This window comes from Mirounga leonina, unplaced genomic scaffold, assembly GCF_011800145.1.
Source record: "Mirounga leonina isolate KUSES-001 unplaced genomic scaffold, KU_Mleo_1.0 Mir_94, whole genome shotgun sequence".
Lineage (NCBI taxonomy): Eukaryota > Metazoa > Chordata > Mammalia > Carnivora > Phocidae > Mirounga > Mirounga leonina.
Window position 1 is genome coordinate 58,541,187 of NW_023270855.1, and position 15,099 is coordinate 58,556,285.

At 63.6% G+C, this 15,099-nt stretch overlaps 2 protein-coding genes across 3 annotated transcripts in view; one reads left to right on the forward strand and one right to left on the reverse strand.

Moving 5' to 3' along the window:
* Positions 1-1,751, forward strand: part of PLPPR3 (phospholipid phosphatase related 3) — a 5,602-nt gene extending 3,851 nt beyond the window's left edge. Inside the window, exon 7 of the mRNA XM_034997321.1 lies at positions 378-1,751. Within this exon, the coding sequence (XP_034853212.1) occupies positions 378-1,751 (1,374 nt within the window). The remainder of the gene's footprint in view (positions 1-377) is intronic.
* Positions 1,752-2,073: 322 nt separating this feature from the next.
* Positions 2,074-14,712, reverse strand: PTBP1 (polypyrimidine tract binding protein 1). 2 transcript variants are annotated; one of them, XM_034998626.1, is made up of 15 exons: positions 14,618-14,712; positions 12,051-12,081; positions 8,555-8,630; positions 8,104-8,276; positions 7,874-8,020; positions 7,611-7,781; positions 7,406-7,516; positions 7,160-7,334; positions 6,840-6,917; positions 5,981-6,129; positions 4,839-4,872; positions 4,310-4,402; positions 4,014-4,230; positions 3,757-3,834; positions 2,074-3,643 (listed from the first exon to the last, which is right to left on the reverse strand). In XM_034998626.1, exons 1-15 carry the CDS (start codon positions 14,623-14,625, stop codon positions 3,511-3,513), a joined length of 1,674 nt encoding a protein of 557 aa, XP_034854517.1. In that variant the 5' UTR covers positions 14,626-14,712; the 3' UTR covers positions 2,074-3,510. The 2 variants fall into 2 exon arrangements, with proteins under 2 accessions (XP_034854517.1, XP_034854519.1); XM_034998628.1 differs by lacking the exon at positions 14,618-14,712 and adding an exon at positions 13,152-13,849.
* Between the last annotated feature and the right edge of the window lie 387 nt (positions 14,713-15,099).

Below are 15,099 nucleotides of genomic sequence, written 5' to 3' on the forward strand. Positions count from 1 at the left end.
GAGGTCCGAGGTGGAGGGAGATCCGAGGGCGGAGGCCAGCCCCGAGGGGGAGGTCTGAGGGTGGAGGCCAGCCCCGAGGGGCAGGTCCAGGGTGGAGGCCGGCCCCCAGGGGGACATCCGAGGGGGTAGGCCTGGCCCTACCCTGGGGGGACCCTGGTGAGTCTCCTCCCTTGGAATGCTGGAGTCAGAATCTCTTGGGCTCAGACTTGCTGAATGTTGAGAGCCTGAGTGGCATGACCGGAGCTTGCCCCATTGGGAAGAGAGTGGGACTCAGTCCTCTGATTCTGCACTGAGGGCCAGCCTTCCCCCCTCGGACCGCCTTGGCAGGTCTGTTGCGTGGTGAGATCCCTGGTCTTCAGCCCTTGCCTCACCCCCAGGCCTGCCACGCTGTGGGCAACTTCCAGGCCCCGACTGCAGAGAAGCCGACGGCGCTGGCCCCTGCCAAGGATGCGCTTCGGGCTCTGACCCAGCGGGGCCACGACTCCGTGTACCAGCAGAACAAGTCCGTGAGCACGGACGAGCTGGGCCCGCCGGGGCGGCTGGAAGGCGTGCCCCGGCCCGTAGCCAGAGAGAAGACATCACTGGGCAGCCTAAAGCGGGCCAGTGTGGACGTGGACTTGCTGGCCCCGCGCAGCCCCATGGGCAAGGAGAACATGGTCACTTTCAGCCACACGCTGCCCCGCGTCAGCACGCCCTCCCTGGATGACCCCGCTCGCCGCCACATGACCATCCACGTGCCCCTTGACGCCTCCCGCTCCAAGCAGCTCATCAGTGAGTGGAAGCAGAAGTCGCTGGAGGGCCGTGGCCTGGGGCTGCCCGACGAGGCCAGCCCCGGGCACCTGCGGGCACCTGCGGAGCCCATGGCGGAGGAGGAGGAAGAGGAGGAGGAGGAGGAGGAGGAGGAAGAGGAGGAAGAGGAGGAGGGCGAGGAAGGCGGTCCGGCCCCACCCTCACTCTACCCCACCGTCCAGGCCCGGCCGGGTCTGGGGCCTCGGGTCATTCTCCCCCCGCGAGCTGGGCCCCAGCCGCTGGTGCACATCCCCGAGGAGGGGGCGCAGGCGGCCGCGGGCCTGTCTCCCAAAAGCAGTGCGGCCGTGCGGGCCAAGTGGCTCATGATGGCAGAGAAGAGCGGGGCGGCGGCGGCGGCCGCAGCCTCCGCACAACCCCGCGTGGCCAACCCCCCGCGGCTGCTGCAGGTGATCGCCATGTCCAAGGCGCCGGGCGGGCCTGGCCCCAAGGTGGCGGAGACCGCCTCGTCCTCCAGCGCCAGCTCCGATTCCTCGCAGTACCGCTCGCCGTCGGACCGCGACTCGGCCAGCATCGTCACCATCGACGCGCACGCGCCCCACCATCCCGTGGTCCACCTGTCCGCGGGTAACGGGCCCTGGGAGTGGAAGACGGCCGGCGGCGCGGCCAAGGGGGTGGAGGGCGAGGGCGGCTACGAGCTGGGGGACCTGGCCCGCGGCTTCCGCGGGGGGCCCAAGCCGCCGGGTGTGTCCCCCGGCTCGTCCATCAGCGACGTGGACCAAGAGGAGCCGCGGTTCGGGGCCGTGGCCACGGTCAACCTGGCCACCGGCGAGGGGCTGCCCCCGCTGAGCGTGGCCGACGGCGCGCTGGGGCCGGCCAGCCGCGAGTCCACGCTGAGGCGCAAAGCCAGCGGCCTGGTGCTGGGCGAGCGGGAGGCCGCGGGCGAGGCCGAGGCCGAGAGCTACTACCGCAAGATGCAGGCGGCCCGGAGGTTCAAGGACTGATGGGGGGCTGGGAGGCCGCATGGGGGCGCAGCTGGAGGCCACTGGGCGGGCGGGGGTGGGAGGGGGAACACTTGACGATCGGACAATAAAAGGTCGATACCGGCGAGTCCTGTGAGTCACTGGTCCGAGGACACGCCCACTGCCCGGCGGGGGTGGGGAGGGGGGCGTCCTACACTCGGGGGTGGGAGGGGGCCGGGTCCCACATTCTCGGCTCCCCTGAGCCCACCCGCCCCCGTCACCGGTGAGGGAGACAAAACGCTCAATTCACACGGAAGAGGAAACAGCAGTGAAGACGAACAGGCGGAATAAAGAGGAAATCGAGTGCAGGGTGCAGAGACATTTATTCCAAAGTCCAGCAGACTGGCCGGGGGCCTCTACAATGTGAGCAGGAAGAAAGAGCCTACAGAAAAGGTCGAGTTGTAAAATCGCTTTAATTCGGTTCTCTCTGCATTACAAGCCGTAGGGTGGGCAATGGAATGTGCCGCGTCCCCCTCACAATACTGAGCCTGTAACTGCGGGTTACCAAAATATACATCTGTGTCACCTTTATAAAAAACCATGTTTGCTGCCCCTCGTTTTACAACAGGTATAAAAAAATTATAAATATTTACACCCTTGTTCCACCCCAACACGGAAACTCGAGGGTCCAGGCCCGGGGGAGGGGCTGGCCAGCACACGGTCTGCTCACAGGGGAGCCCCGTGGACCCTGAGCGCAGGACGATGTGCGGGAGACAGTTAAGACTCGGGGGCCGCTGTCCCACTTTCCGGGCCCCAGCGTTAGAGGCAGACAAAAAAAAAAAAAAAAACTTTGGTCCAAAATCTGCAGGAGAGCGGAAACCCTGAAAGTTTTAAGAGCGCTCGTCCCCCCAGAGGGAGGACAGGTTAGGTGTGAGTAAGGCATCTGGAGGTGTCCTCGGGAAGGACCAGGCTCCCCTGCGCTGGCCCCCAGCCGGCCGCCCTGGAAAACTAGGTCCTGCCCTGCGACTTCATTACAAGGAATAAAATAGAAAAGTACAGTATGCAAGGTCATACCACAAGGAGGAAATGGAGATTACACTCATACCATTTTTATCTTGCTATATAAAAAGTTACTTAAAACTAGGTCTTTTGCATATAAATGAAGAGATTAGAATATTTGGTCAACTGGAAGTATTGCTAGGCACGGGTGTGTGCAACTGCATCGAAGCCTAATACAGAGCTTACGGTGGACAGAGAGCTCGGAGCTGAAGGAGGACAGGGATGGTGCCCTCGGGGGCTTGCCCCGGGTCAGGGGCGAATCACACACTTGATTAAACGGATTGGGGGTGCCGGCTGGACCCTGCAGCTCACAGCCTCCCGCTGCACCAGGCACATGATCCCACGCGGGAGGCCCACCCACCGGCCCCCGGCCCCCCGCCCACGCGTCTACTGCTGCGAGAGGGCCCTGCCAGAGCAGCGGGTTTTAAGGCACAAGAAAGCCGAGTCGAGGTTTGGGAGCGCCCACCCCACAGAGGCTGCAGAAGGCACGGGCTTGGGGGGCTGGGGAGGGAGTGGGGCACACTGTCCACTCGTCACCAAGAGCCTGAGGCCGGCACCCCATCTCCCCAGGGTGAGCAAGGTGAATTGGATTTAATTTTTTTAAAAACAGGTAAACTGATTTCTCTTTTAAAAAAATAAAATCTCTGGTCTTTTAAGGTCACTTCAGCTGCTTTTTAAAGTGGCTTTTCTCTGGAATGATGGAAGTTGTGGCCGGGCGCCGGCAGGCTGGTCCACGGCGGCCCTAGATGGTGGACTTGGAGAAGGAGACCCGCAGGTGATGGTTCTCGCCCAGGTCGTGGTTGTGCAGGTCGATGAGCGCCTGGATGGCCTCCTCCACCGAGCCCATCTGGATCAGCGCCATCTTGCGGTCCTTCCTGGGGGGCGGGGGCGGGGGAGTGAGGGCGGGCTCGGGGGTGGGGCCTGGGGGCAGAACAGAGCGCGAGGCAGGGCACGGACGCAGGGCACGGACGGGACGGGCGGCACTCACTGGAAGAACTTGAACCCCTTGACGATCCCACCGTTGCTGGAGAAGAGGATCTTCAGGTCGTCCTCGGACACGGAGGGCCTGCAGGCAGAAGCAGAGAAGGGGGTTGAACGCTGCTGCTTCTCAGGGAGGGCCGACCGTGAGGAGCTGCACGCCGTGGCCCTGCAGGCGCCAGGTCCTCCCTCTCCCTCCGGCGCCGCTCAACTCCCGACAGGACCCCTCCCCTCCCTCCCCTGCCCTGCCCGCCACCCAGCACCTACGGGATGTTGGAGAGGTGCAGCGTGGCCGAGGGCGGGAAGATGTTCTGGAAGTTCTTGGAGCCCGGCTTCTTGAAGCGGTGCAGGGGGGAGTTGCCATAGTCCTTGGTGAGACCCTGGTCCTCCTGGCCCTCGCGGGGCAGCTGCACGTTCTGGTGCTTGGACAGCGTGATGCGCACCGGCTTCCCGTGCAGCTTGTGCCCGTTGAGGTGGCTCATGGCTGCGGAGGCAGGACGCGTGGTGACCAAGGCTCCACGGGCACCAGCCCAGGGGGCCCCCGCCCGCCCCACGGGCCTTACCCAGCTGCGCCTGGCTCCCGTCCGCCATCTGCACCAGGGCGTTCTCCTTCTTATTGAACAGGATCTTCACCCGCTGCACATCGCCGTACACGCCTTCAAGAGCGCAGGGACAGGGGCACTGAGCCGCCTGGGGCCCTGCTGCCGCCTCCCCCGCCAGCCCCCACGCCCCGCACACCCCGCACAGGGCTGGCTCTTCCCGAAGGTTTGCTTATTCTGCCTCTGGGCACCTGCGTCTAGTCACAGGGAATGTTACCAGGAAGACTACCTTCAGCACAGAAGTCATAAAATCCAGGAAAGGTCAATGGCCAAGAACCATCACTTTAGCATGCTACCAACACGTTTTAACTCTTCGAAAAGCATGCAGGGCAATAAACCATGCGTCTACGGAATCAGAGTAAATACGCAAACCGAAGGCAAGCCACGTAACGAGGCAGAATGCCCAACTGCAAACTCATAGTACATCTTAGGGCGTCAAAAATAACCTCCATTAAATGAAAACAAGGTAATAAAAGTGTGAATGATAACATACCGAAAAGAATAAAGAGGCTTTGGGGTGTGACTCTCTTTAGAGGACAGCAGAGCAAGGCAGCGAGGGACAGGGAAAGGGAGAGGTCAGGGGGCGAGTTGCCAATCGTCCACCACGAGGAGGCAGCCCCACAGGCGTGCAGGTTGATGGATGATGAAGTTGTCAGGATGTTAATATTCAAGGGCAGGTTGGTTTCCGGAGAGCAGGGTTTGAGGGGGAATTTTGTTTTTTTATTTATTTATGGTTTTGTTTGGTTTCAAGCAACAACAGGAAGCAGAAGTACCGTGCAGTCAGTTGGCAAAGAAATTCCGGATCAGGGCAAGAAAAAAAATTGGGAAAGGGGAAGGGGAGAAAAGAAAAAAAGTAGCAAAAAAACATAGGTCAGTAAATACATAAGAAATACGAGCGCTCCATCAGTCAAGATCTACACACATTACAAGTCACAGGTTCACCTCGCGGAACAGGCAGGAGCGCGCGGCCCGCCCGGCGGCTCCGGGGCCGCCGCCTCCCGCTCGCCGCAGCAGGTGGGCCTCCGCACCAGGCTCACACAAGCACAAGGCAGAGCGAGTCTGTTAGTGGAGGGCTCCGCTCGAGTGGGGCCCAGACGCGCCCCCGGCCGGCCGCCTCAGGCCAGGAAGTCACAGGAGGGGCAGACAGACGACAGAACAGTCTGGAACGCTCATTAAAGCCGGTCCCATCTTTCGAGAGTGAAAGCCCGCGAGCCCTGGTCAGCTCCCCCGAGCGCTCTCCCTGAGCCAAACGCAGCCATGGGGATGGGCACAGCTTCGCCATCCCCGGGACCGCGGCTGCGGGCCAGCACCGCTCGGCAGAGGTGTCCGGCGGGCCTCTTCACACCGCGCCTTGTTCGGCTAGAAATCGTAAGGACTGCTTTCACATATCAAAAAACATTTCGACTCTGCATCTTACGGAATTGGAAACGTAAACCAAGGCGTAAAAGAGAACAAGAGAACTCTGCGCGCTGAGGAAGGAGGCAGTGAGCGCGACCCGGGGTGAGACCCCCGAGGGACCCCTGGTGCCTGGGGCTGACAGGAGCTCAGCCTGCTGCCGTTTGCACTAAGACCCCAGAGTGGGACTCCCCCGCTCGTGCTTCCGGGACCCACAGCCTGGAAGGAAGAGGCACGTACCTCGGGGTTGAGGTTGCTGACCAGCAGGACAGAATTTCCTGCCCCTGCCAGGCCTGGGATGGCGATCCGGCCTGCCGCCGCCGCCGCTGCCGCCGCCGACGGGATGGCCAGAGGCGCCAGGGCCCCGTGCACGTTAGGAACCGACAGGCCTGGGGAGGGAAAGGCGGTCAGGAGGGGAGCAGCAGCGCCCAGCGTTCTCTGCCAAGAGGCCAGCACAGGTCCTGCCTGTTCTCATGCAACAACGGAAGCACGCAGGAGGTGCCCGCGGCCACTCTCGGCCGGTGCAGCCTCTCCGGCTCCTCCTTCCTCTCCTCGGGGCACAGGTTGTGCTGGGTTTGGACCCGACTACATGCGCCAAACAGTACAAAGCTGCGCTCAGTGGATGCAGAATCGGGCCCCAGGCGGGCCTCGGCTGTGCGTGCATGCAGGCGCCCCTCACCATGCAGACGACAACCGGGCGGGACGCAGCAGGCCTGTGCCTGCCACAAGGGCAGGCCGGCCCCCGGGGGGGGGGGCGCGCGCTCAGGTGTGCCCACTTGGCTCATGCCGCTCTGCTTACCAGGCCACTTAAATTCATCTACTAAGGACACATCCCTCCAACCACCGTGCGCGCTCGTCCTCGCCCGGGAGGTGCTTTAAGGGAACCAGACCAGAGACTGTGGGGTTAGCGGATTCTCTGTGTGACCCTGTCCTACGACTGCCCTGTCCAGGCTCCTCGGGGAACCCAGAGACCCGCACCCAGGAAGGCGGGCTCCCCCCGAGACTGCGCCCACGTCAGCTGCCCGTGGAAGCAGAGCTACTGGAAAGGTGTGTGGGCATGCACGATCGACGGCGGGGACGAGGTCAAGTGTTTGAGTACCTGCGGCTTGAGGAATTGCAAAGGTGGGAGGGAAACCAGCTCCTGCATACGGGGAGGCTGACATTATACCAGGTGCACCTAGAAACAAACGAGACACTAATCATCGCACCCACCGCCTCCGCCGCGAGCGAGGGCTGCGTGGGTCCGCGGCCCCACACCCGGTGGGCGGTCTGGGCCGTGGGCTGTGCTGGCCACGCAAGGAGCACCAACCTCCCCGGGCAGAGTCGGCGTCACGGGGCGCCTGGGACACTGAGACTGAGCTATACGTCCTCGCCTCCCGTGGCACGCAGCAGTCCTGGGCACCAAGCCGGGCGTCTTACCGAAGGCGGCAGCCATGGTCTGGTCCAGCGAGGGCTGGCTGTCACCGGAGGGCAGGTCAGGGCGCGTGTAGTCCCGACTCTTGTCGTTGTTGTACTTGACGTTGAGGCTGGTGAGCTTGGAGAAGTCGATACGCAGCGTACAGCAGGCGTTGTAGATGTTCTGCCCGTCCAGCGACTGCGGGGAGAGGATCGTGAGCGGCTGGGGCCTGTGTGCTGGCCAGGCGGGCATCCCAGGGTCCTACTCACCAGCTTGGCGTGCTGGGCGCTCACGGGGTCAGCATACTGCAGCAGCGCCTGGAACTGGTTATTCTTGGTGAAAGTGATGATTTTCAGAACTGTGCCAAACTTGGAGAAGATCTGCGAGAGAAGGAGCGGTCAACCTCTGCCCAGCGACCCCCGTGGTCTGGACAAGGACCCGAGGCAGCTGCAAGTACGCCCCCGGTCGTCTCACCTGGTGGAGTACGTCCAAAGTCACCGGGTAGAAAAGGTTCTCCACAATGATCCGCAGCACTGGGCTCTGGCCGGCCATGGCCATCCCAGCGTCCACCGCGGCAGCCGAGGCGGCCAGGGCCAGGTTTCCTGATTGCACCGAGTTCACCGCCTGCAGCGCTGCCTGGGCCCGCTGTGGGGGCAGAGGGGGGCTTAGGGCCTGCGTCCGCACCCCAGGCTCTGTCCTCGCCGACTCCACCCCTGCCCCCGGCCCCCGGGACGCACTGCCTGGTTGGGAGAGCTGTCGGTCTTGAGCTCCTTGTGGTTGGAGAACTGGATGTAGATGGGCTGACCTCGAAGCACAGCCGTGACCGAAGTGTAGTAGTTCACCATGGTGTTGGCGGCCTCCTCTGTGTTCATCTCGATGAAGGCCTGGCAGGGCAGGGGCGTGAGCCAGGACCTCACCCCAGGGCCTTCCCGGGAAGGGGCGCTCAAAGTTTGGCTGGGGTGGGTACCTGATTTTTCCCTTTCAGCATCAGGAGATTGGTGACCTTCCCAAAGGGCAGCCCCAGGGAAATGACCTCGCCCTCGGTGACGTCGCCGGGGAGCTTCCGGATGTGGATCACTCTGGAGGGCACGCCTGCACTTCTGTTGTCACCCTTAAACTTTTTGCTGTCGTTCCCATTTGCTGAAAAGAGGAACGGTTGGTAGGGTGTAGAGCACCGTCCGGGCTCCCATGAAACCAGCCTCCTTCCTGACTCTGGGAGGCCACCACGAGGACAAGGCAGTCCCCAGGCCTGGCGTCCGCCCGCCTGTCCGCCCAAAGTCAGGTGAGAATGAACTGGGCTCCGGGTCACAAGGGCCAGGACCAATTCACCCCAAGCATCCTCCAAAGCAGCAGAGCACACGCAAATGTACGGGAGGAAGCCCCCAGCCAGGGAACTGGGGACTGGGCTCAGGGGTTACCTGCAGAGGCCGAGTTGCCGCTCATGATAAAGGGTCCGTTAGTGACGCAGGCAGAGAAAAGCTCGTCGGATCCCCGCTGGAAGAGAGAGGGGTGTGTGGAGCAGGGCAGGACACCGGACGCCCTCCCCGCGACCCCGTGCCCACCTCCCCACTGCAACGTGGCCTTGAGAAAAGACCACTCCTCACTCCCATTGCCTCATGGTCCCAATCCCAAGAAACTGCTCCTTTCCCAAGGGTGGGGTGGGGGACCTGCCGCCTACAGGGGCTTTGCCCGTGTGTCACTTCCATTCCATGTTCCGCAGAACCCTTCCCATGTTCTCGTGGACAGGGCCTCATGCCAACAGCCACACGGAGCTGAGCCCAGCCCCACTCTGTCCTAGAGAGCTCAGCTGCAGCCCTGCCCACGTCAACACTAGGGGACCGTCTTCGACGACCACAGGGCCACTGGCAGGCCCGGGGAACAAAGCCCCCTTGTCATGCTGCAGCCACTCGCTCAGCCACAGGAGCCTGCCCTATTTTCCAGGCGTCTGAGGGAACCTGAGCCTTGCCCTCGTGGCTTTCAGACACACAGAAATACTACCTCTCCACGCAGGCAGTGCTGTCCAGTGAGGGGCGGGGGCCCCTGGGTGAGCCCCTAAAGGGCCCAAGGAAGCCCGTTTGTGCACGGCTCCCTGTGACTTGTGGCCTACTGCTGTCTCTCCACAAACAACCTGTTCACTCGCTGGTCTCCGCGTGATTGGGATGACTCCCCAGAACCACATCAGACGGACCCGGGGCCTGGGCAGAGGCAGCCCTCTCTCCCACTAGCTGAGGCCTGAGCACAGAACCACTCTCTGCAAGGTGAGGGGCCACACCAGACGCAAGCACTCCTCAGCCAGGGACCCCACAAGCCGCAAGGACTCGGCTCCCACTGCATGCTTCTGCCCTCTGCAGCCCGGACCCCAAGACCAAGATCTGTGTCCTGGGCTCCATCACAAGGAACCAGGAGTAACTCCTTAAATGGAATCTCTGGATACAAAACTGGAAACCAGAAAGAGTTTCAAGGCCCCAGCGCCCGGTGGCAGGAAAAGGAGAGACCGCCCCACCTGGGCCTCCAGCAGCTTCACCCCTTCTCCCTCAAACTGTCTTTTCCACCTGTTTATGCCTTTTCAAGGACACCGTCTCTCTGCCCCTCCTCCAAACTGCCTGCTTAGCAGCCACACAGCCATCATAACACCCAGGGGCCCTCCCCTGGCCAATGCTGGGGTGCCCTAAAGCCCCTCAGACCCTGCACGCCCAGCATCCAAGGAGACCAGCTGAGGGAACCCCGAGAGGTTCACCGACCGCCCTCTGGATAAGGACCGGGAAGGGCTGCCCCACGCGGCTGAGATAGCTACAGTGGGCTTGTCCCCGAACCCAAGCCCAGGATGGGCTGGCGTCTGCAGAGGTCCCGCCAGCCCACAACTCTGTGGAGCCCACGGGCCCTAGGCCACCACTGACGCAGAAGCGAGTGCCCACGCGTCAGCACCACGGCTCAGAAAAGGGGCCGAACGGTGAGACTTGGTCCCAGGCCCAAGTCTGACCGATACAGCAAGACAGCGAAACCGGCCAATCGCAGGCTGTGCTTCCCACACCCGAGACCCCAAGCGTTCAGCGCACGTCCAGACCCCACCTGCCTGAGCCACAGCAAAGCCCCTTCTGTCTCTGGACTCGGGCCCTGACCTGCCCCCCAGGCTCGCAAAGGATCCCCGCATCTGCTGGCCATGCAGCCTTAAAAAGGGCTTCTGGGCCCCAGCCTTTGACCAGGGATGGGTGGGCTGCGACTTCCACGAGGGGCAGCTTTTGTGGCCACCAACCCCCCCAACAAGGTCTCTGAGGACCCAAGCGCCCACCTGTCAGCTCCCACTCCCACGACACAGGCCTGGGGTGCTCAAGAGCACTCTTCAGGACAGGGACACCAAGGGACCCAAGGGCAGCTGCCTGCAAGGGCACCGACATTTTGCAGGGCAGAACCCTGTGCCCAGCTGGGCCAGGCCAGGAGCTCTTCCCAGCCAGCACTTGGGGAGGCCCCACGGGCACGTACCCTGGAGTCCGTTTAGTATCAACAGGAAAAGAACCCTCAAGCGTGTCCTTGCTGCTCAGCTCAGGGCAGCTCTGCCGTCAACAGCAGTGAGGGGACCTTCTCTTCTTCCATCGGCATCTAAGAACCCTGACGGCCTCCCTTCCTGCACAGCTAGTCCTGATCCTCTGCAGGCCGCGTGCAGGTTCAGGGGGGACGTGCTAGCGGGGAGCCTCAGCCCTGCAGGATAGGAGAGGGTGCCCCCAGGCTTTCTGTCCATGCAGGTTTGATTCTGGAAGCAAGGGTCCCTTGGGAACAGGATGGCCAAAAGGGGGCCATTCCAAGGACAGCCACTGAAGACCTGCTCCAGCTGGAGAGCGGCTCCCACAGAAAAGGGGAGGATTACCCACAATCCAGACATTTTCTGTGATTGTTACAAATGCTCCAGGTGAAAGTCCCTCGCCCCCTCCTGCCACCAAACAAACAGGTTTTATCTGCAGGAAGATCAGCACAGGCTGCGTGTGAAGACAAAAACCCACTTGGGAAAAGTGAAACCCAGCCCAGGCACCATGGCCGACTGACCAGAAACCATCTGGCTGCCTGCTCAGGTCACTTGAGCCACCTGCAGGGAGCTCAGGAACCACGGCCAGGGAGGGAGGACTCCCCCGGCTCCCAGCCACTGCCAGGACGCAGAGCTGGTAACCGGCTAACCAACAGTGCTTGCAGTCAGCCCCAGGATTCCCCTGGAGGTCACATTCCTGGGCACACGCAGGCCTGATCCTCAACTAGGCGCAGAACCACCTTGGCCCCACTTCCTGTGGGGAGAGAGCACCCCCGCCAACTCTGCTCCAACGTTTGCCCTTCTTACTGCTCAGACACAGAAGTAACATGACTCTTACTCAGAAAGGACACAGACCTCTCCTTTTCCCTTAGTTCAGAAAGGTTACGGGAAGCTTAACAAAAACCATCCAAACCACACCATCAAAGTAGCCCCAACTGCCTCAGAAACCCCGTGTGTCCTCCAGTCCCAGCACCCACCCCACAAACTGCTTGGGGGCATAACCACATTTTGACTTGGCCCCCACCAAACCAGGGGTGCTCAAAACCTCCACGGGCAGACGTCCTCGTCAGCCCCACCGCACAGCCTGCTTCAACCGTGAGTGGGTGAAAGCAGGCCTCTTGCCAGCTCTCAATTTCAGGGCAGGGAGCAGGGACCTAAACTAAGGCCAAAGGTGCATTTGCTGCTGAGGGGCCAGTGGGCCCACAGGGCCCGAAATGCACAGCCTGGGCTGGACGTGATGCCGCTGGGCAGAGGGAAGGGCCTGCAACTGGGACAACGCTGGGGCACTGGGGGGAGAGGCGGTGCCGGCGCTCTGCAGGGTGAGCAGACGGGCCCTCGCGGTCAGCGCAAACTCAGGCTGAGCAAGTGTAACGAGGAAGTCAAGCCAAAGTGCCTACCTTCGTACCAACTGCTATATCTGGGACAATGCTGTAGAGAGAGAAAAAGGACAACGGTTAGCCAGGTGTGCTGCCCATCTCAGCAGGAAAGGCTGGGCAGGAGCGGCCGTCCCCTGGTCCCTGTCCCAGGGGTCCAGAGAGCCCACAGCCGCTGCCACCAGAGTGCTGGGAGGTCCCCCCATGGCCACCAGCTTGGCCTCTGGCTGCACGACACCCCCCACCTTGAAGCCCTCTGCTAACTAGACCGCTGAAGGCAGGGAAGTGAGCGGCGTCCCTGTCACCTCAACTTGAAAAGGAGCCACCATTGTCTTCCAGCTCCCCTCCCTCCCAGCAGGACCCCAGGTCCCGCCTCCGGACCCGCCCAAAACAGAGACACGCCCTTCAAAACCCCCAGGAGGTACCCTTGAGTCGAGGCTCAGGTATTGCGGTCTGTTTTACAAAAAGTGGAAGCACTCTGGGAACCTTCTCCAACAGGAAAGGAGACCAGTGAAAGGTGGGCTCAGAGGCCCTGGGGTCAGAGCTCTGGACACAACGCTGGAAGGATGGAAGGTTCCTGGGGGGCGGGGGTAGCTCGCCGAAGGGATCAGATAAAATTAACACAGGTTACTCATCAACCTGGCTCCGCGTGACTGGACTTTCTCCCCGCCTCGGGCGGGCTGGACGAGGGCGGGAAGAAAACGTGTCTACTGGAGGGTTCCCACAGCTCTGCACGCCTCAGCTTAGTGCCGCCCAAGGGCACTGGTGTGGCCCCTACAAACGGACCGGGTCCTAGCCAACTCAGGGAGCGTCGGCCCAGAAGGGGCCTTAGTCAGCCCCGTGCTGAGGCCTGGCTGCCCCGTGGACAGAGCCACCCGAGTTGTCTGTCACTCGGTGGCCCCTGCCTGGCCCGGGAAGGCTGTCTCGGACAGGGCGGGAGGGCCTGGGGCCACCACCTGCACTGCCGACCTGGACAGAGCAGCTTCCTGCGCTGTTTCCCTCTTTGGTTCTGAGAGCTCCTGGTTCCGTCCCTCCCGCCCTCGGCGAGCCAAGCTTGCAGGACACAAACCCTGGGGTGTCCTGGCCCCAAAGCACCGCTGTGCTCCTGGGGTCCGAAGTCCTCACCTGCCCGTTCTCTCCAGGTCCTATTCCTTCGCAGCGGGGCCTTTACCTCCCCGACATTCGGAAAAAAGAAAAACAAAAGCCCACAGCCTCCTATCAACATATCTTTTAAAAATCCCCGAGCCAAGAAAAAGCCTCCCAGAAAACCCGAAAGAATGAAAGGCACGCAGCTCCGCGGCCGCTAACCCGGAGCGGCTCCGGCTCCCTACTCCCCGGGAGGGCCCCCCCGGAAGCGCTTCGCCCAGACGGCCCCTCTGCGGAGGACGTGCGAGCCTTCCCCGCGCAAGGCCACAGCGGCCACAGCCCCTGCCCGGGGGGCTTCCCCGCCAGGCCTGGGGTCGACTCAGCCCGAAACCGGGCATTTCAAACCCGAGGCGCCGGGACACGTGACCCCCCAGGCATCCGAGCCGCCCCGCCCCGCCCCGGGGGTCGGCCCCGGGGCGCCCGGAGGGCTTGCGCAAAGCTCCGCGTCAGGAGAAGGGCAGCACCGCCGCGGGACCCTCCAGCTGCCGAAACCGCGGCGCCCACCCCTCCCCCACGGGGAAACGGACAGTCCCCGGACACGCGGGACGCCCTCGTCGGCAGCTTCCACCCTTTCCCCCGGACAGCAGCCTAGCGCCCGAAGACAAAGGTGTCCACCGACACACGCACGTCGGCCCCGAGGCTCGGGACGCGCGACAAGCCGGCGCCACGACGACCCGCCGCGCGCACCGCGCGCACCGCCGGGCCAGCTCGCGCTCCGGGAACGGCCGGCCCGCAGCGCCCCCCGCGGGCGGGAACAAAGGGGGGCCGGGCGGGCCCCTCCCCGGGCCCCGGGCCCCGGGCCGGGCGCGCGGCCATCCTTTGTGGGTAGCCGGGGAGGGGCCGGGCGGCCGGCGGGGGCGGAGGAGAGCCCGCGCCCTTCCGGGCAGGAGGGCGGCGTCTCCGGGCCGCGCCCGGGCCCGCGGCGGGCGGGGGAGGCCGAGGGCAGAGTCCGCGCGGCGGGAAAGACCGCGCACGCGCAGAGCCCAACGGGAGGGGGGCGCGGAGAGCTGCGCACGCAGGCGCGGGGGCTCGACGGGGAGCGGGAAGGGCCACACGGGGCGCGCAAAGAGGGTACGGGGAGCTGGAAGGCTCACACGGAGCACGCGAAAGGTGGCGCGTGCGCGCGGGGCGCGGACGGGAAGCGCGAAGGGCCGCGCGACCGCCTCGTGCGTTCGGGACGGGGCGCGCGCAGGCCGGAAACGAGCAGAACTCGGGCCCGGCCCATCCCCTCCAAGCCCGGGAGGCGCTGCCCGTTCGGCGCCCCCGGCAGCCTCCCCCGCGCCCGCGCCCCAGACCCAGGGAGGGGAGGGACCCCGGAGGCGCCCGCGAACCCGGGCGGAGGCGGAGCGACGCGCGGGCCGCGGCCCCGAAGAGACCCGGGCGGCGGCGAGGGGAAAGATGGAGCGCGAGGAGGTCGTCGGGGAGCGCGGAGACACGATACTTACCCGTCCATTGCACACAGAGGAGACCCGCAGGGGACGGAGTGGAGGCGCCGGAATAGCAGGAACCGACCCAACGGCTCCGAGTTATAGACTCACAAAATGGCGGAGACGCCCGAACACGTCCCCCGCGCGCTCTGCCCATTGGCTCCCGCCACGGAGAGGGGGCGGGGCGGGCGCCGCGGGCCCCTGCCAGCGCCTCCCAATGGCTAGGAGGCCGCTCGAGGGGTGGAGCCAAGAGGAATGGCAGGCGGCCATTGGGGAAGGCGGCCGTCCGTCAGGGCTCGAGGCGGAAACGACCCGTGGAGACGGGGGAGGGGAGAAAAGGCGGGATCATATCACGGAGCCTGAGCCAGTGAGCGAGCTGCTCTCCTGCGTGGGGCTTTGCGGGAGAAGCCATCTTGAGAGTGGGTACGTGGCGAGTCAGGCGGCGGGAAGCGTGCTTTCCACCAGGCTGCCGCCATCTTGCAAACGGGCAGGGTCCGTCC